The sequence below is a fragment of the Hippichthys cyanospilos genome, chromosome 9 (assembly GCF_059441005.1).
Source record: "Hippichthys cyanospilos isolate Australia breed blue-spotted pipefish chromosome 9, RoL_Hcya_1.0, whole genome shotgun sequence".
Lineage (NCBI taxonomy): Eukaryota > Metazoa > Chordata > Actinopteri > Syngnathiformes > Syngnathidae > Hippichthys > Hippichthys cyanospilos.
In genome coordinates, this window is record NC_142377.1 from 13,902,650 (window position 1) to 13,923,851 (window position 21,202).

Consider the following 21,202-nt stretch of genomic DNA (forward strand, 5'->3'; position numbering starts at 1 on the left):
TGAAAATACTGATCTGGGAGTATGGAGGGGAAAGAAATAAAAGGTACCAGCACATCTAACACACACACACATAATTTACTGTTCTGTATGTACTGTGCTGTAACAACACATTCTGTAATTGCCATATTCCATCAACATTACGCTTGTTTTAATTTTCAGACTATTAATTTATAATTGTAATGCATTGACTTAAGATTGACTTACTGCTATCAAATAGTTGTGGGTGTCCAAATTTACGCTTATAGAAAAATGCAGGCAGCACCTTGACACTCTCAGACTTCATCAACCCAAGGGTCTTTTTTATATTTTGGAGAATTGTTTTAAAAATGAATATCTGGTTCATATGCTTCATACCTAGCCAAGTTAAACATAGTATAGACCAGTGCTTAGCTAGTGATAACTGTGACCATTGGATGGCAGTGTTGCCATACAAACGACACATACATCACAATCACTCTTTCATACGATACCACCCATGTTTGCATGGACATAGCACACAATATTCTATTGGCCTTGAAAGATGAGTGAAAATGCTAAATATACTGGCACTCTAAGAGGTTGCTTTTTCTGATACCGCTTGGCACTGAAAGAGTTCATTTTTATATAGGCCCAGGAGGCTGAAAGAAGTGAGACAGCGGGCCACTAATTGTTCCCAAGCATTAGTTTGGACACCACTGATGAAGCCTGATTTTTTTTTTTAAGGTTCTTCTAATCTACTGGATCTCATCAGGCAGAAGTGTCTGTGTGCTACTCACTGGTTGAGGAAGGCAAACAGGTATCTCATGATGATGAGGGTTTTGCTTGGCAAAGACTGCAACACTTTTTTAATGTGGACAGCGCGCTCCTGGAGGCTCTCCATTGCTGAAATGTGGCAAGTGTCGACACCCAGGAGATTAGTCACACAATACCGTTGCAAAAACAAAAGAGATTGGCGGAGGTGACTCTTACAGACACAGGATATGAGGTCATGGAACACTTCCTTTGGAAAAAGGGCCTGGTCCAATCCTCTGAAGTAGAGCTTGAGGACACCAGCAATTGAGTCCATGTCATGGTCATTCTGGTCTCCAGCTAGAGGGTCTTCGCCTGAAACCCAGACGACAGTGAGATACAAAGTAGGAAGATGTCCGGGGCGGCTGTTCACAAATTTTCAGGAAAATGTAGTCCTACCTCGCTCAAATGCGTTCTTAATGTCATTGACCTCCACCTGGGAGCCCGATACTCGGAAAATGCCCTCATGCTGCAGACCTACACAGCCATAACCACACACAGTTGCTTTTATTACATCCATTTTTCATTCCCCCGATTGGAATGCCGGGTATCGGAAATGTAGTTTGTTCATTCGGAGACTGCTCGGGTCAGAACCGGTCACATGACACAACAACGCATCCAATCAGTGCACGGCAAAGGCTGGTGCTAAACCTATCACTTGATGGAAGAATTTCCTCACCATGGCGACTGATGAAACGGATGCAGCTCTCAACCATAAGAGGGATGGCTTCACCTGCATCCTAAAATTGGAGGAGAGCATTTATATAATTACACCCAATCCTAGAAGATAAATAGGAAGCGGGCAGGACTTAAAAAAACAGCGCACGTGTTATCAGGAGGACTACCTCGCACGTCTGCTGCACATGCATCAGAGCGCACGTTTAGGAGGAAGGGCTGCCACACATGGTAGGGGAGAGGCTGCTGTTGCTAGGCGACTACACTTCACCCTTTTGTTTTGGCTTTTCAGAATGTGTGTGCATATCTATCAAGTCATACAGGTTCAGTATATAATTAATTATTTATCAAATGAGTCAATAGCCCTTTTTTATCATTTTGGGATATAAAATATTTAAAAAAAATTCACATCTTAAGAATTACAAGCCTCATTGTCATAAATATAAAGTTTCTGTAGTCTTCCCCATAAAGACTTATTTTCCTTGAATTAAAAATAAAACATGTTCCAACATTTTATTTACTTTAAAAAATAATTATTGCCATGTTTGTGGGCTGATACACAATATGATGGTGTGCCAGAACTTTTTAATTTGACACACCCTGAATTTTTAGATGTCCCTGGACTTCACATGAGCCCACGTAATGCCTACACTCATATTTCTCATATTTCATTTTTTTTTTTTTTTACAGTAGAAGAATTGATGCCACAAGAGGGCGACACTAACCTTACATCCTGTTTTCATTATCACCTTGTCATACTGCACTAGTAAGACTCATAGATTACACTAATTCCATAGCAGACAAACATCTGTTCAAGCATATATGCTTCAAAACATGACCTTGAGTTCTAAGGGTGGCGTCGGTGGGAAAATGTGTTCAAAACAAAACTACGCACTTGCACGGCAGATAATTACCTGTTTCCGTACTGCTGAGTTTCTCCGTCCACTATGCACATAGAGAGAGAAACAGCACTCTGTCATTAAGTTGCCAGAATGACTATTTATAAGCACACAACTCTGGTAACGCTCTATTTGTTCACGCAGACACATATGTTGAGAATATCTTTAAAACTGTGACGGGGAAAATAATACCCCTGAGTGCCAAGAAATTAAGAAAACCCCACTTTGGCATGTGTATCCGAGATAACGTGCACGTGTGTTTCTGTACTTCCTTCCTTCACCACACGTACCTGGCAAGGCAACAGTCGGTCTTCTGACCTAAAGGGGGAAGACACAGGATATGTGTGGACGCCGGAGAGTAAAAGACAGAGCAGAATAGATGCGGGACACACATGAAAAAGACGTCAGGGAACAAAAGCTTTCCTGCTCGGTGGCGGAAATGCAGAGATTTCCTGAGGAAGACCCCCAATAGTCATCCCCCACCCTCTAACTCCAGCACATCTGTGTCCACATATGGTCGCAGTCACTGTGACCTCAGTAAATGATGTCTAAAAGGTATGAAGGACACTCACTCTCTCCTATGGTCTTCTGGATGAGGTCATGCTTGGCCTCGAGCTTGGTGATCAGGTTCCTGCCTTCAAGAAACTCCTTCAGCTTCTACACAACACACAGTATTATGAGTGTGTAGTTCAGGTACGGTAACACAGTCACAGTGTTCTTTGAAATCCACTTTCAATATTAGAATGCAGAGTGTGCAGTCATTCATGTCACGCCAGCCTATATGGAGCACTTGAGCACTGCTAGCTAGTGGCTAATTTATGCTATACCCGGGTATAATGGCATCTGAGCCATCGGTAAACACTGTGCTGTACGTCAATATCCAATTCAGCGTAAAGTTGCACCCTAAATTAGCGAATGAATGTGATTTCAGAGCAATGTTGTTTTGTTTGTGTTCTGGGTTGGGAACAATAGTTTCAGTAGAAAGACTAGTCAAGCTGGTATGCACTGACATGCTGCTGGGAACAACTTTGAAATAAGAGCGTACCAAGACATGTGTATCCAAATATTATTTGGTAAACAAAGATTTATCTTGAAGTTGGGCTTCTCACCGAGTTGTAGAAGTGTTTTACTGTTAAGCAGAGTGTTTGAAACTGGCTGCAATTAGCTTGACGTGTTTTGTCTGACGTGTACATTAATAAGAGGGTATTCCAAGGAAAGAAAAAAAATGCATTGTGCATTCTTTTTGAACTGGGGTACTCGAATTATACGAGGACTTGTTTTAGCCGTGCCTTATATTGTTCTGAGACCAAATAAATTAGGACTCGAGGCAACTTCTTGCTAAGTTGTGTTACACGGATGCAAAATGTTGTATTGTTAAGTTCCATATGAATGTGCATTGCCATTAGTGACGCAATTCTCTGGCAGACAATTAAAAAAAAAAAAAAAGGAAAAAAAGGTTGATGTTGCACAATCTATTTTCTGGAGTTGCTGAATAAAATATGTCTAGCGTTACCACTGCAAGTGTACATAATTTCAAAGTTTAATAAATTAGAAATGGATGACACAGCTCTCTCGTGTTTTTTTTTTTTCCCATCCAAAAATTGCTGGTAGATCACTGAAAAAATGTCTGAGAACCAGTGCTATAATCATTTATTCAAACCTGCCACTGACCGTGAAGTAGAATTGTTCCGTCTCCTGTTGGTTGGCCCGCCTCTTGGCGAGGCTGGGCTTGCTGAGATAGGATTCACTGAACGTGGACTTGACGGACTCCATGCTGTTGCTGTGGTGGAAGCACTCAGACACGTCGTAGTCCTCCACTGTCACCATGTCCTGGATGGTGGACAGAGTGGCCTCCATGGTCTTCTTCACCTTATAAGTAGCAGAGACAGACACATGTCAAGCCATATGTTGTAAAAATGAAGGGGAAAATAATACTACAACATCTCTCAACCTCTTCGTTCTCTATCTTGAGCGTGGAAAGGCGGGACTGAAGCTGCTGACACCTCTGGAGAAGCTCACCTTCCAGTGGCTGCTGTGCGCACATAACGCCCATCTATACACACACATAAACAAACAGATTGTAGTTGACAAAGTGTGGACGTACTGAGAGGCCACTGGTGGTCAAACACATACCGTGTCTCCCATGTGTGACTGGAAGTCAAAGCGAGCAGGGGGGCAGAAGACATTGTTGTAGGTCTCCATCAGCTTCTGTTTGTCTCCGTTGGGCTCCAGACTTTCAGCGGCACCCTCCAGTGTCTCCAGACCAGTGTGCTTGGAGACCTCCACGTTCTGTTCTGCTGACAAGTAGGTTCTCAGGGCACGGTGGAGACTGGCGTGGTAGCCCAGGTCACAGCACTGTAAAAATATCAAAATCAAACAGCAAGCATTTTGGTCAAAGGGACTCGAGGGGTGTGAAATGACTTAAAAGTCGGTGCAACAGCTGGTTGCACTAAATTGCATTCACTGCGATCCATGTTTACTGAGTTAATCGCAAATGAGTTTTTATTCTACCTGTCACTAATGGTCATTGGCTTATGTCAGAGAATGTCCAAGTAAATGTCTGAAATGGAAACAATTCTAAAGTCAGTGTGCCAGAGGGATACGGTGCACATTAAATGCTTAAAAACGGTATTCACTAATGCAGAGGTTCCAAAGTTGCAGTGCTCGATGAACAATTTATTGTTACAATACAATTTTTGTTTCTGACTTTTCAGGAAGCGTTTTATGATTTGAAAATTCATTTTGCCTGTAAGAGTTTCAGACTCACGTCGATAATGTCAGAGAGGTCATGGATGTAATACTTGAAGACGCAGCCGTTGGTGGCTTCTAGAGCAAGAAGGTACTCATTCCTGGCTTTGATGGCCTTCAGTTTGTTCTCTGTGTACTTGGCTTGTCTCTGCGAAGCAGATGGGACAATCGGTGAAGAACAAGGGACCATCAAGAACTCAACAGATGAAGAAGATTTACACCAGTCAGTTCTCCTCCAAATCTTTCGTGAGGAAAACACGGTAAGTCGGTACTACATGTAGTGTCTTCAATTGTCACCTTCTGCTCACCTTCTCCTTCATCTTTTCTATTTTTTTGACACTGGAGCGGCGGATGGGTTTGTCATCAGCCTTTATGTTAGCAAGCGTGTCTGGCGAACGTGGCGTCTGGCGGTCGTCTTGGCGACTGGAGCGACCCATCTGTTTCTCCTCCTGCTTCTCGGCCTCCTTTAGTTTGGACTCTGCGTTGATGCTGTCGGTGTTGTACATGTGGTACGTCTTCATCACCTGGGAGCATGACATTTCCGTCAAGTCATATTTTTGCATTCTGTGGCTTTGGGGAAAATTGAGCGTTCTGCAGTTTATTTTAATCGTTTCATTCGCTAGTGGTCAAACACATGAAAGTTCTGATTCAAAGAGAAAGTCATCGCTTTGTTTATGAGTATGTGCGTGCACGTCATTGAAACCAAATACATTTATAACTCTTCGCAAACTATAATTGGGGGGTTAAGCTAGAGCTAAACGTCGGTCGCACATACAAGCAGACAAGGACATCAGCGATTTGGCGAGGCTGCAAACAACTGACAGCAAAAGACCACTATAAAAAAAATGACTGTTGAAAACCTTTGGTGATTCTGCATCATGGATACATTTTCTAGCTCTATGTTTGAATAAGCCAATTAAAATAGGGCTGGTTAAAAAAAAAAAAAAGTTGACCAAGTCGAGGAAGTAACTTTAAAAAGTAGGGTGACTAAAACTATCCGGCTCAAAGCACCACCGGAACCATGTTAGCACCACCAATTTCTACTTGGAGCTGTTTCGCAGACGAACACAATAATGCAATGCAAACAGGACGCAAAATGCTTCGCGCTGGTTAGATTTTACAGGGTTTATATTATTAAAAAAGTTTGAGAACCACTGCTGTGGTTCTCAAATCAACCCCCCTCCCCCCATGCAAACCAGTACAACTGAAATCTGCATTAACGTGCTTCATTCCTTTCCGTCACTTTTCAATAGGTTATGCAAGAACCAACATGAAAACCCATCATTACGGATTTACATGTTTGAAAAGTGCCAAACTTGATTTGTCTTACCGAATAAAGCTCATTTAGAACTTTCATCAAGTCCTCTTGCAGCTGCACCCCGACCTCTTTGCTCTAAAGAGACAAGATAAAATGAGTTAATCAGTGTGAACAAAGAGGTTATTAACAATTATCTCGGTGTCATTAGCCAAATTACCCCACAGTCATCGTGTATTGTCCATCCAGTAAAATTCAGCTGTGATTTTATATATATATATATATATATATATATATATATATATATATATATATATATATATATATATATATATATATATATATATATATATATATATATTTTTTTTTTTTTTTTAATTTTATTATTATTTTTTTTTTCACTGTTAGAAGGCCTGCCTGGTAGTTATTATTACATTATAAATCATTGAATCGCATAAGATCTGAATAAGGCCTCGCTTGAAAAGACTGGCAAATGGCCATAAATCTGAATTACACAGTGTAAATCCAGCCTGAGTACAAACAAATGAGGGCAAGAAGTTGAATCCCGGAGAGTTCAAAGGTCAGGACGAGGAAGAGAGGGATAAATGTGTGCGGAGAGAGAAAGCGACAGGGAAAAGATTTAGGGTTCTGAAGCGGACAAACGAGATATTGGGACAAGTGAGGTTGCCCCGCCCTCTCGCTTTAAAGTGCTCAAGAGTAGTTGGGCTCCAGCAATCTAAAAGTAAAAAAGCCATGGCTGAGCTGTCCTATCTATCAACCGTGAATCTTGACCTTCGAACTTTCATCCTGTGGCCTCTCTGGTTGAGCAAGATCACGGGAAAAAAAATTGTGATGTAAAGCTTGTTAATGCAGTTTGACACAAGCACACTCTCACACACACAGACACGTCCTTTCAGTTGAACCTGACATTTAACGGTAGTAGCAGAGATGGGAGAGAGAATCCTCTGGCAAGGATTTTGTGTAGTGGTAGTACTGATGTAAACCACTGGATGGAAACAAATCAAGACATCCCTTGTTCCAAACTACAGTGGTTGTGCTGTTATGTATTAGTAATTTTAGTGTGCTCTCGGCTGTCCACACTGGAGGTGGAATGAGCTGAACCCAATTCAATTCACTTCTACAAGTGCTCTTGGTCCAAATATGAATGTAGTCTTCATTAGGGTTGGGGAAAAAGTCGACCAAAGTGGGTACATTGACTTTAAAAATGAGTTGACAAAAACGAAATAAAAAAACAAATACCAAACCCTCAAAGCTTCGCCAAAACCTTGTTTGCACCACCGTTTTACAATATTGGTAGATGGAGCTTGTCAAAATAAAGGGAAGAACTTCCTAAAACACACTATGGCTGTATTTAATGACAATATAACCTGTCATTACAAACAACTGAAAGTGGCTTGGTTTAGCTGTTCAAATGTTAACCAGTAGGGCGCAGTCAAGCATGCCGGGTCGGCTTGTTAAGAAGAAGAAGAAGAAGAAGAAGAAAAAGAAGAAGAAGAAGAGGAGGAGGAGGAGGAGGATGAAGTTATTGACCCTATAGTAGCTGACAGACAGCTCCACTCTCAAGTTTACTCATGAGTTATTGTTGAAGCATCATCTCTAAGTGATTTTAAAGACACTATTACATGTGTAATACATATATACAGGATGTGTAACTAAAAAACAAACAAAAAACAAACTACAAGGTAGTTAATGTTTGTAATTGTACATTAATGATTGCTAACCAGCTGGCATATGCAATTTTTTTAATTTAAAAATTCTTATCTATATAATAAAATCCACTTAATGCCTTCTTCAACTGTCTTATTTCAACTCGTGTTGAACCTCCTGTTCAAATTTAGTAGATTTAAAAAAAAAAAATCAATGCTATTACATTGAAATCAATAGGTAAATTGATGACATAACAGGCTGCTTCACTTTACCTTCACACGCATACCTTTCTTCCAAGTGAAGTCTTTTTACGGGCAACATTCTTTTGCTAAGTCCTGTCCTTAAACTCTGCTCCACTTGATCCTTAACCCAAATTCTCAACGCCTCAAACATATCATGGTGTTTATTTCTAAGTTGAAACTTTCAGCTCTTTGGATGTGATTTTAAAAGCGCAATTTAAATGGCTTCATCTTAAATCTGCAAGAAAGGAAAATTCTATCCAGCAATTCCATCCAAACACAGGATTAAGGTAAATGAGATGTTTAAGCCTCATTGTACACAAGTTTGCCATGAGAACATATTGGAAGACAGTGACCTTTGCTTTCAGTAAAACCCAGACAAAAGTAACTTCCCGTTTTTCAGAAATGGCAACTATGTAAAAAGTACATGGAACACAAGTGGGTGACGTTTGTCACACGCAAGGCGATGTTAGCTTCCTGCTAAGAATGTGTATTTAGCATAACATGTCCATACTGGAGGACTTGGAATGTGGTTGACAAGGTCTTTTGAATGAATGCTTCCATCATGACTCAAATGACAAGAAGACAGGCAGGAGTCCACCATTTGCTTTCTCAAGGACAGGCACTACGATTGAAATGGAAAAAAGGCAAAATACATTTTTGCAACTGCATTTTTAGAATGAGTCATTCCTAATAGGCTCTCCACTATGCTAAGGAGACAAGAGACTCGTGTAGCTTTATTTTCTATGCTTTTGATGTATTTTATTGATCTCTTTTAATTTAACAATACGTAGTTGGGCAGTCAAGACAGAATGTGTGTTATTTCAAAATGTGACACTTTTGTATTGATTCGGGACATCTTCCAGAAACTCAACGATGGCCATTAGCAGATAGAAGACATGTGTGAAGACGCAAGATTTGATGTTGATCACTGAGTGCAATTATTATTATAACTAAAATTGGATGCCTAGACTCTGGAAAAATAAGTAAATACACATCTTTGGGCTCGATTGATCAATGAATCAGATTTAAAATTTTGATTTAAAAATTTAAATTGAAAAAATTGTTTTTTGTTTCAACCCCTATACTAAAAAACATGATCGTTTTCTCAAATTAAATAAATAAAGCAGAAAATTCATTATTTGTAAAGAATATTGGAGAAGTTGAACACATAAGCTTGTTCATTGTCGAGGACTGAAATTTTGCAGGTCTCTGAACCAATCAACTCATTCAATCAAAAAACATGTTTATACATATTTTCAGAGTCAAAGAAAGGAACTTATTTATATTTTGAATTTTTTTTTCACACAATAGAGTAAAAGGCCGACTAAAAATGGCAGGTACTGAGCGAGTGAATTGATTATCCAAAATAATGATCATTTAAAAACAAACAAAAAAAAAAGTTGAAAATGACTGCTGAATAAATCATTAGTAATAGATGCAATGTGCGTGTTGCCCGACTTGTGATATGCATGTGTGAGTGATTATTGCCTTCTTGAAGAGTCGGCCTGAGTCCTCGCTGATCTGCGCAAAGCGGGGAATGATGTTGTTGAGGTAGAGGTCGGACAGAGTGGCGTGGTCGCGGCTCTCCCTCTTCACCTGAAGCAGCAACAAGTTCCAGCAGTTGACTGGAGATAATATGCTCTGCTCTTTCCTGTAGAGGATGACAATAATAGAGAATGAGTCTTAAAGTAGGAGTCAGTCCCTCCATTTTTTTTTTATTTCTGATATGTTCTATGCACCCCCATTCATCTAAAGAATTCTGATGAATATTGCGATTGGATATGATTTAAAGGGGAAGTCAACCTCAACAGCTTCCTTACCGTCATATAGTATGTTATACACAGACCAGCCTGAGAATGACATAACATGAAATAAAAGTGAACCGTGATTGGCCGTTATCTGAGCCCTGAGCGACTGTGTTGTCATCTTCAGTCGAAAGCAAGGATGAACGACAAGGAGGATTTTGCTGCTTAATTCCTATTCCACAAGTGCATGATTAATCAGAATGCCGTTTTTAGATGAACATTTTAGGGTTGACTTTCCCTTTAAGAAGCAAAATACACATTTTTATCCATCTCAAGGGGGCGGACATTTTGCCACTTGCTGTTAACTGAAAATGACATCAGTATCTAAACAACTGATGTCATTTTCAGCAAATGCCAATATGGCTGTGCTTTAAAATGGGGCGGGGGATTTAGCGATTTAAGATATTCTACAAAAACACAATATTAGATTGTCGTACTTCGACTATCGACGGTACATAGAACATCTTTAACAAGATAATTCCTGGGTTGCTTTCCCATTTAAGACCCAACTTTGAACAGAATTTGGATACGGAAGCTTTAAGTCTCATTCATCTGTTTATAAGTTCACATTTTCATCTTGTTGACAGATGCATATGCCGCCTCACGGCTCGAACCAAGTTCATTGTACAGCACGCTGTTTTTCATCAAGATGAAACAAGCACTGGAATAACAGGCATGGTGGGAGAGAACGCCCAGACAGATTTATACAGAAAACAGCCACCCTGTGTCTCTCTCGCACATGCACTTACACACACCCACACCCACACACACTCATACACAGCAGGTCAGTGAGCCAACCCAAACAGAGGATTCAGCCAGGGTACAAAACCCAGCAGGAAGTGGTAAGGCTCCCCAAAATGCACAGCTGTTGCAGAGAAGAAAGGACATTAAAAAAAGGGAGGGAAAGACTCGGAAGTTCCTTTCACGCTCTCATTTTTACTGATTGTGCCCACTTGTATGAAGGTGAAAATATGGAATGGGCTTGCTTTGCAGATGAATCACATTTTGATCTGTAGATGAGATGAAAAACTGTAAAATACTTGTCATCAATTAGTAAGTGATTACAGTAATAAGAAGGGATCTTCATTTTGATTAAATTACTTTGATCGATGAGGAAACCAATCAAATTTTGGAATGTTCTGAACACCAAATCATGAACTTTAATTTACTGGATTTGCATCAATGTGATTTACCATCAATTCCATTCAACTTCTTATGATTCTCATCACTAGTAGTATTACCAATACAAAAAGTAACATTTAATTTACAAATAAAATGTAACTATCGTGGGCGGGTGGGGGGGGGGGGGGGGGGGGGGGGGGCAAACTTTCACGATACTTCCTGTTTCAGGTTAAGTCAACTCAAGCAAACATTAATTCAGGGTTAAAAGATTTCTTTGTTGCCCCATCTGGGGTGTTTTCAAAAGTGCTTAAATGATGCATGAAACTGGAGTTTTTCCTGTAAGTAATTGCTTAGGAGAATGAAAACTTCAAAAATCTTTCCCCAGGCCCCCCACTTTGCCAGAAGAAAAATAAATCTTCCATTAAGGTAGCCTTCAAAAGAAGAATTGTGCCATGCAAATGACTTTTTTTTTACAATTATAATAACAATACTGTACTTGTAATTTGCAATGCTGTTCTCAAAAGCACCATAGCCATCGCTTTATTAATATAAACACACTATTGTGTGGCTTTATCGGTTTTATTTATTTATTGACATAGGATCAAGTCTTCAGCGCCCTTCTCCAAGAGTGCCTGTGTGTGATTATCCACGTCTGGTGTGGGTTACGGATGATCTATGGATAATCTAGAAGGTAAAATGGATTATGAGTTTAAGTGGTTGACAGAAAGCCTTTGTGTGTTAAGAGTAGCAATAAATGACTTGAAGAGGCTAATAGTGGACACATTGAACAGAAAGGGGTCATAGCATGCACTACGAGGTCACACGGACAGAGGAAGTCTTTGACAAAGAGGGCCACTGATGGATTAAGTTTGAGTCATACACAATGATGTGATATGCTTGTACCGGCTGTCACTGGTCACATGACTGAAGACGTGCGGTAACGTGATCTTTAAGGAACACAACTAACCACAATCTCATAATAAGATTGGCTATGCCAGCATGTGTCATTTTCAGATTATCTGCAACCCTACACAGAGTATGTTTGAAATTCCTGAATCAGTCTTATAGACAGACACTAAATCCCGCAGACTCGTTGGTGTCTGCTCAATTTCTGGTGCTTCTAACTTTCCCGCTTTTGTAACATTTTCCTCCGTAAAAACAAGTTCCACTATTTGCTCAATCAACTGGTCTTGCAAATCCACGTGAAATGAGCCAATTCCTGATCACCATGGTACTGCAGCACCAGGGGTGAAATAGCAGCTATCTCTGCCCGGCTCTCCGTTATCCTAATGTAAACACTAAAATGTCATTGGCCTCTTTTGAAGGTCACATGGTGCACTTGGTGGAACATTGTGAGTGCTGGGGTCAGGTGATGACAGTGAGTCACATTGGAGGGAAATGCTAAATGGTCATTTACAGTCAGGATCAAAGCACATAGCATTACATGGAGCGCTGCTGCCGGCATTTTTTTTTTCCATTACAAGTTCAACCAAATGACTTATGTGACTAGCCATGCCCACATAAAGCAAGCCATAAATTATTATTACAATAAATGTTAAGTACTAGGAGTTCTACAAAGAGTATTTTTGTCTGGGGTAGCTCGAGACAGTCAAATTTATTATTAAAAAACATGTCCGACTGACATGATCACTTAACTAACTCAATGTCAATGGCAGTAAATGAGCTTGGATGTCTATGGTGTCAATGGCAGTGAAGGAGTTAATACAATGGCTGTGAAAAAAGTTGACCAAGTCGGTCAGTCGACTAAAAATAGGTGGACTAAGAATATTGGCTTCAAAGCGCCGTCGTAACTATGTTTGTGTCACCATTTTGTACACTGAGCTTTCTTGCAGATGTGCGCAGTGTTGCAAAGGTGGCAAGGGAGAAAGTTCCCCCTAAAAATTACATTATTACAAGTTTAGGATAATTTCCAGTTAGGAAAAAAAAAAGCAAAACCATGCACAACAGCACTGAGAAAAAGTAGCACACATGCAATTCCATGTTGTATTTGTAAGATGCATTTTTTTTTCTTACAATAAATTGTATTATCTCTTACTACACTCTGTGAAAAACATCATTTGAGTTGCAACCCAAATCCAGAAGTGAGCTGCATGCAGTCAACGATTTAAGTTTTAATGTGACAGAATTTAACAATGTGGAAACCTGGCAGTAAATAGCGAACTGACAATGTCAACCTCCTGTATACTTCATACTGCCTATGGGCACTGTCGACAGCCAGCAAAAACACACACAACAAAGGTTTCATTCAAATACAGTATTAGGCATAGTCTCAGCCCGTATTTATTTCTCTTTAGATTAGGGAAGGAAGCCCAGCAAGTCATGTCTTCCTTTCCTGCTGAATGTTTCAAAATATGCCATTACTCAGCTGGCTTGTCCAGGAGAATGAACTCATAACCCAGGATGCTTCTGAATATGGGAGGACAGTCAAGAGGACATTGAGGGGATGGCATGCTATGCCATTTGATTTGTGGGATGAAAAAAATAAGAATAATGAGGTCAGGTAGCAAAGGACAGTGAGGATATTACAATATACTCACCAGACCTGTACATTTGCGTTCCCTTCATTTTATTTAATTACCTATGTTTAGTGATGCAGGATGATTTACAAATCAAGAATATCGTGTGTAGTATATTTATTCATTTGATTCCACAGCAGCTTACAGCAAAATACTTATACTGTACCTTGAGAAAAATAACTCCACAGAGCTTGAAATGTGATGCTGATTTTTCGCATTGGTGCTGCCCAGTGTGAGAGGGGATTTTCAGCGTGAAATCGGATCAAGAACTCAAGAGAGAGCCTTTTGCGGGCCTCTAGGCAAAGAGAGGCAGACCAGAGCGCAAGAAGGGAGGTGCCTCTGGTTAATGCATGACTTCAGTATACGTATGTGATGAGGAGGTCATATTATACATTTCAATGACATATCTGAGCTTTTTTTTGTATCTTGCAAACTTGCATCACAAAATACTTTCAATATATGAATGTTGTCACATTGTCACGTTGTCACAGCAAGTGGACGTATTTGTGGGTGAAAGGGTTGCAGTGCTGAGCACTTTAGAATCCGAGATCGATTCGGTTGCGGTGGTGCACTATTGTGTTTAAATTCACATATCACATATTCAGAACACACAAAGCCACTTTTTAGTGGGCACACTAACCCAGAAAATAGCTGAAATTCCAAAATGGCACCCGCGTCAGATGTTGGTAGAACAGCAGAATAAAAAGAGGGGAGTATGTCAACCAGAAAAATGATCATGTGGAACTTTACAAGCGCTACAAAAACTACGATTAGTCCTTGTGACATTCCCAGCCCTCCCTGGATATTATCAGCTGAATTTTATTGGCTGTTTTGAAATCAACTGTCATGTCTCACAATCAATTTGAAATGGATGGTCTTTGCTTCCTCACAAGTCTCAGTAGTTTTGGCCAAAGTGTGCTGTGCATTATTTTTACCACAGATTCATTCTGGGCAAGCATGCGATGCATATATATTAGACAGTGAATAATGTCAAGTCAAAAGCAAAACAAGGAGCGGAACCTCAAGTGACTTAAGAAGTTGTCATGTTTGATAGGATGTGTGTGTCTGTCAGGGGCTGTAAAAATATACGGTTTTAACAACTTGTCATTTCCTGATAGGAACTCGACATGATAGCAATATAAGGAAACAGAATAGACGGCACCCTTGGCCTCCAGGCATCTTTAACTCCAGTAAAATGAGTGTGCTTCATGATAAACCAGAAGTTTAGAAACTAACTAGCATGTGATTGAGTTTGGATACGTATCTTGGCAACCTTTGACAGTAGACCTGAACATTCATTGGTAACAAAAAATAGTTGTCCGGGCAACAAAGGGCAATAGAATTATTTCTCGCCAACAAAAAATGCCAGATGACTCCATTTTGACAGGAGTCATAAAAGCCAAGTGGTTTTCGTTTTCATACTTGAGCAGATGGTCTTTAGTGCTGCGTGTCTTCGTGAGGAAGCGCTCGGCCAGCTTTTCCATGTTGCGGCTGTAGTCCATTTCAATCTCTGCCTTTTTCCTGAAGAAATCCTGCAGGTCCTGGAGCAGCTGCACCCGCAGCTCACACTGCTGGTCCAGACATTTTAGCTGCTCCACCAGCTGGGCTCGAATCTCTGTCAGGGCAGGGAGGGACAAGTTTTTTGACATTATTAACATGATCTTGATATCAGATAAGAATATTGTACAGTGGAAAATCAAATAAATATCCCTCAAGCCATTTGTGGCATATGACAAATCAATGTATCTTGTCAGGCCATTTTGTCTCCAGAATAATAGTCTTTGTTTACCCAAAGTTTATAAATGTTTCCACTTAAGTGACCATGGAACTTATCATTTATATTATTTCCAATGGAAGAAACTGCTTGATATCTGTCATCACTATAGCAATGCAGTCATCAGACTTAAAATCCTTTCGCCATATGTTTTATCACTAATACCGCTGAGGTCAAAATTATAAATATGCACATCCCACTGCCAAAGGAGATTTTACTACAATTACATTTTACTACAAAAACTAATAAGCTTAACTAAACTAACTTTACTAAAGAGAAAATGCTGCTGCGGGGGAAGGGTGAAAAGATCAATGAAAAAAAACAAAAAACAAAACACAAACTGAAGCGTGTGGAATGATACCGAATGACCTGAATCTTACACAAGTTGGAATCTGTCAATATATGTGGAAACTAGAGGTGAATATGTAAATATTTATCATAGCTAAACTGAGAAATCAAGATTTTGCATGAGTGGCAGATACTAGCTACTAGCTAGTACAGGGGCGATGGCGAGGCAGACTTTACAACATTCTTTGCAGCGCTCCTTGTAAATAGTTGCTGACAGTTTTTTTTTATTAGATTTGTTTTATGAGCATGTCTGTGATGTCAAAAACAGGATGGACACATAAGCTTGAACATTGGCTCGAGTGAGTGAGACAGTTTGCAGAGCGACTGGGCACGAGTTATGGCTCCTAGCTACTCTCCACTGAGTATGCAACCAGTTACCACTTGGTGGAACAGAATAACTGAGCAGTCTCAAGGACTGTTTCACTAACTACATAAAAGGGTTACATTAAATATACCATATTTTCCACAGTAATTGGTGCACCTTCAAACTGTTTTCATACATAAGGCACACCGCATTATAAGGAGCAGAGAATAGAAGCTACAGAAGTGGCGGGGGTTGCATTATGCCTCCACTAGATGGAGCTACGCTAAAGGGAATGGCAACAAAACAATGATAATGTTTTGTTGATTTGATCAAAAACAGTTTCTGGATTTATTTTTAAAAGCGCGCTTCCTTTAACAAATAAATTTTAAATGTAAAAAATAGATTGATAACTGAAATGCAGATTTGAAAATTGAAGGATTTACATAGCGATGACATTATTTAATTTTTTATTGTCCCCTAAAAATGAAAACTGGTGGTTTTATGCACTGCATTGTTAGCATTGGAAAACATTCAACACTTTTAGGCGCACCTAATAGTGTGGAAAATATGGTAGGTGTGTCAAAATAATAGATTAATTGCTCTCATTTGAGTTAGGGCTTATCTCTGATTTTTTAGGCAATATTAAAAAGTTTAATTAGATCAAATAATTACAGCTCTTAATTCATTAATCAGATTTTCAGTAATCTTTTTACAGCATTAGTTCTAGTTCCTTCTGTGTTCCGCAAATATTAATCGTAGCTGATCACATTCCATTTCCTCCCTGTCCACCTTCTCTTCCACGCCGCCCCCAGTCTGGTTTCTAATTAATAGAGTGCACTTTGTTGATGTATTCAATCACAAAGAAAAACTCCTCTGGAGAATGGCGTGTAATGCAGCTTTGTTACAGGAAGCCAGTTGCCACGTGCACTCACGTGCACACATTAATGATAAATGGATCAGAGCCGACAGCTGACAGATTAATGCTATGCTCTCCTAGCCGCCTGCCAACAGTTTGTATGCACGCTGCACGTGCATCCTTGTCAAGAGCGAAGAAACAACAAACCCCAAACACACACACACACATCCCAGGCTGTTCAGTCACGACGAGCGGACCCACAGCTGCCCTACCTCTACAGTGTTGGCCGTAGAGGAAACAACGTGTTCTGCCCTCCATCCTGGCTCCTGTTCAGCATCAAGCTCCCCGACACACAAGCGCAGACCCAAGCGCACGTTTGCACGCAGTTCTGGCAGAGTCCTCTGTCAGTTGAGCCAAGAGCCTCTTTGATGTTGCATTTGTGCTTTATAGCTGAGAATGCAGTTCCTCATTTACCACAAAGAGAAGTGGAATCTCCAAAGGTGCCTGCACACGCACGCTTTATCTGCAATCTGTCTTGCATGCAGTCTTAAACAGGCCTAAATGCTGCCACCCATCAGTGAAGGCCAACTCACATTAAAAAAAACAAGCACACACACACGGTCAACAACTGAGCCAATAACCTGTTGTTGGTATTTGCTTTGACAAGATGCATTTTTTTTTGTGTGACTATACTAGTGAGGACCCCTGTGAGATTTTAGAGACATAGTGAAGAGATTTTGGAGAAGTGAGTACGTTTAGGTTGGTCCTCAAAAGTTCAGAACTCTTTTTGAACGTCAAAACTTGCTTTTAGAATATAGTTTTGAATTGGATTTTGGTTGCGGTTAGGGCAGTGCTTCTCAATTATATTTTGCCAGGCCCCTCCTAGGAAAGAGAAAAGTTCAACCCCCCCCACCCCCCCACCCCACCCACTCAACGAACTGACTAGTGTACATAAACCTGTATCCTTTTTAACATTAACAAAGAAAAAAAAATCACCACACATAACTGTTAAATATTTTTTACAGCGTTTATACGGGTTACAGCTTAGTCTAAAACTGAAAAAAATAACCAAGTGCATCAAAGATGAAAATTCATATTCCACTGCAACTACACATGACAAAAACAAAGCCTTTTCCCTGGAGTCATCCGTGCACCCCCCCTCGGCATCACCTTGTGCCCCCCTATTTGAGAAACACTGTTAGGGCAATAGTGAAGGTTGAACAAGCTTGTTGTGACAGCAAAGTTTAAGGGCTAGGAAATGCATTCTGTTAATGGATGTCCTCACAAGTATAGTCGTACAAGCCTATGTGTGCGTGTGTGTGCATATTTGTGACTGCAAAGCGCCGCCAATGACAGGGATGGAGTCGGCCCATAGTCCTGCATCTTGTGAGTGCGACCACAGAACCACAAGGTGACAGCCTTGTAATTAACTGTCACACGACAACAACAACGCATACCACACTGCACAAACACAGCAACTGAAAAGCAGGAACTCCTAAGAGAAGACCGCAATCATAAATGGTGGATACCGAGAATCAGGTTTAGGAGTGACATACAACATTTACGACCGTGAGCTCAAAGTACAGTTTTAAGACCGGAGTAAAAGATGAAAATTAGTTTTTTGTTCCACTTCCTTATTTCTGAAGCTACACAAAGACCATCTGATCAGAGAACAAAAAAAAAAAGTGTATCTCATCTCCACTTTTTATTCCATATTTAGATGAGAGTTTTTCAGAGAAACTATTAGGGAGCCATCAATTTTTATTTATTTATTTATTGTTTTTAGGCCAATGCAATTTTGGGAGAGAAAAATTATAATGGCTAAAATAGTGTTTGTTTCATTACAATGCATGCCAATTACAAGCAGATATATATTTTTTTTTAATCACGCGGTGGCCTAGTACATATAGCAGGGTTCAACAGTAGATATATTATTAAAAATAATAATCATGATAATAATACTTTTCTGTTCACACAATGCATTGCACGACACAATGAATGAAGTCATGGGACCCCATGTGGGTCCCAGGTTTTCATAAAGCGAGTGTAAAGAAGCTGAATTTCATCTAAGCCCTGAAACACATGGAGGAATTTCTGAAAAGCACATTGATTTCAAAAACCTATGACTATATGACTCAACCGCTGGGAACTCTGAGCTCTCTATACTACCCGCTGTTGATCCTGGCCGTTGGGCTAAATTTCCTTGCGTAATAAAAAGTCATCCTTTTCATCTTTGTCCACGTATAGACAGGCACGTCACAAAAGAGTGGAGGCGAGACCCTCACAGCGCAGGTCGATGCCGTCCCTCTGTAATGGTCATCATCCCCTCAGCCAGAAAGAAGTGGGATGTGAAGTGGAATGTAGCGCCTCCACCCCCTCCAGAAAGCCCCGTCACATTTTCCAGGCAGATGAGAGCAGGTCTTGCAAACTGGATCTGGGATTCTGCTTTACTGATGCGCACCTATGGGCTCTCTTTTTCCTGCTCCCCCGAGTTTATGTCAGCGTAACCAGGTCAATCACCGGCAGCACAAACCAAACCCTGAAATTCATCTCATCAATCATCTCAACGTAGTGGACATTAGTTTTTGGTCTATATCGGGAGATTGCAAGCCATGGCTCTAGAGACACATGTGCGGCTCTTTAGCGCCACCCAAGTGGCTACTTGTAGCTTTTTTAAAAAAAATCATAATGGATTAAATGGTGGGGAATATAATTTATAATATATATTTTATATATTAATGTTTTCTAATCCTGTAGAAATTTGTAGACAAAATGTTAAATTTGAACAAAAACATTTGCCTAGTCTGTAATGCGTGTTTCTTTCAGCTTGTCACACTGTCAGGGAGGTGGCTGTTGGAAAAAAACAAAAAACAAAAAAACAAAACAAAACGGTGAGCGTTTGATATTGGCCATGGATCTCAAAGGGAGAAAGAGAAACATGGTGTCCAGAGATGTCCAAAAACAGAAGTCACATTCAGCGGGTAAGAACACAATTCAGTCATAGTAACAAATTGGCTTTTTTCATTCAGTACCGGTAATTTCATTTTTTTTTTCCAGTATACAGTATATTTTGAATGACACATAGGGATATTATTTTATGTTGCTCAGGTCTGAGGGTGACCTTCCATTTTTTTTTTTGAATCATCAAAATAAAAATGACAACAAAATCCAGATTTCTTTATTGTACTTCTGTAATTTCATCAATTGAACGAAACATTATACATTAATGTTGTAATGGTGGTTAAATTTAAAACACCATTGAGCGTTTAATCATTGCATTATGATCATTTTAAACATTTAATCACTAAGGCTTATTATTGTAGGCACTTAGAGCGTGTGTTGTCATCATTATTAGGCTTATCTATAAGGCTTTCATTTTATTTGCGGCCACATACAGATTTTTCTTTTTTTTTGAGGTTTAAGATGGCTCTCTCAACATTTTGGGTCGCAAGAGTCCGAGTGTACTCAGTAGAGGACATCTTGACCTTTAGTCGGATGCAATTAACTTTGATGTCTTGCTGAAATCAAATGGACACAACAATGGAAACAAATGAATAGGCTGGGTCTCGGGAGGATATTGAAAGCCTATAATGGTCACACAAACATCTGCTGTCCTTCACATGACCTTTGATCTGTTTGTCTCCAGGCATAGAAAACCGCCGCAGAAAATTTATTTCAACAGCAAGGTCTCGAATTAAGTAGTAATCTGCAAAGAATATTTCAGTGCCACCGTTTTCACTCTCAAAAACTTTACCGAGCCATTTGTTGTACATTATTGATGACTTTTGTTTAAAATGGCCCCGTGCAAGGAAAATGAAAATAGAAGCAGCGATTTGGTGCAGTTCATACGCATTTGATTGTGTGGGTCTCAGGATAAACACTAAATGCTATTTTTGTTGTATAATTTCATTCATTTCTAATGTGATTGAATGCAGACCTTGTTTTCAATTGAAGATTTGAAATTGCATGGAACTGAAAAACGGTCTATTGTCTTTGGCAAGATATTTTACTCGTTCCTAAAGTCTGGGACTTAAGGCTGCTGCCTCAAATCAGTCAGACATGCCGCATGCTAGCGTGCGGTTAGAAATTTTGGGGCAAAAAAAGGCTCTGCCAAAGGGCCTGTCACATAAACAGTCTGGGTGGAGCCCGGGATGGATGTTCCTCTCTCTGTAACATGACTTGAGAAAAAGGCATCTTTTTT

The 21,202-nt window shown here is 40.0% G+C and overlaps 1 protein-coding gene across 3 annotated transcripts in view; it reads right to left on the reverse strand.

Annotated features, from left to right (window-relative positions):
• srgap2 (SLIT-ROBO Rho GTPase activating protein 2) overlaps positions 1-21,202 on the reverse strand; it is a 56,567-nt gene that overhangs the window by 8,331 nt on the left and 27,034 nt on the right. For 2 of the 3 annotated variants that reach the window (XM_088423335.1, XM_088423334.1), the window contains exons 2-16: positions 15,142-15,334; positions 9,744-9,906; positions 6,421-6,483; positions 5,399-5,614; positions 5,110-5,238; positions 4,476-4,697; positions 4,294-4,395; positions 4,014-4,211; positions 2,915-2,999; positions 2,633-2,660; positions 2,358-2,388; positions 1,448-1,508; positions 1,168-1,245; positions 949-1,083; positions 756-861 (exon numbers count right to left, since the gene is read on the reverse strand). In XM_088423335.1, coding sequence (XP_088279461.1) covers positions 756-861; positions 949-1,083; positions 1,168-1,245; positions 1,448-1,508; positions 2,358-2,388; positions 2,633-2,660; positions 2,915-2,999; positions 4,014-4,211; positions 4,294-4,395; positions 4,476-4,697; positions 5,110-5,238; positions 5,399-5,614; positions 6,421-6,483; positions 9,744-9,906; positions 15,142-15,334 — 1,810 coding nt within the window. Of the gene's footprint in view, positions 1-755; positions 862-948; positions 1,084-1,167; positions 1,246-1,447; positions 1,509-2,357; positions 2,389-2,632; positions 2,661-2,914; positions 3,000-4,013; positions 4,212-4,293; positions 4,396-4,475; positions 4,698-5,109; positions 5,239-5,398; positions 5,615-6,420; positions 6,484-9,743; positions 9,907-15,141; positions 15,335-17,273; positions 17,381-21,202 lie in introns of those variants that run through there. The other variant, XM_088423336.1, reaches the window with a different exon arrangement.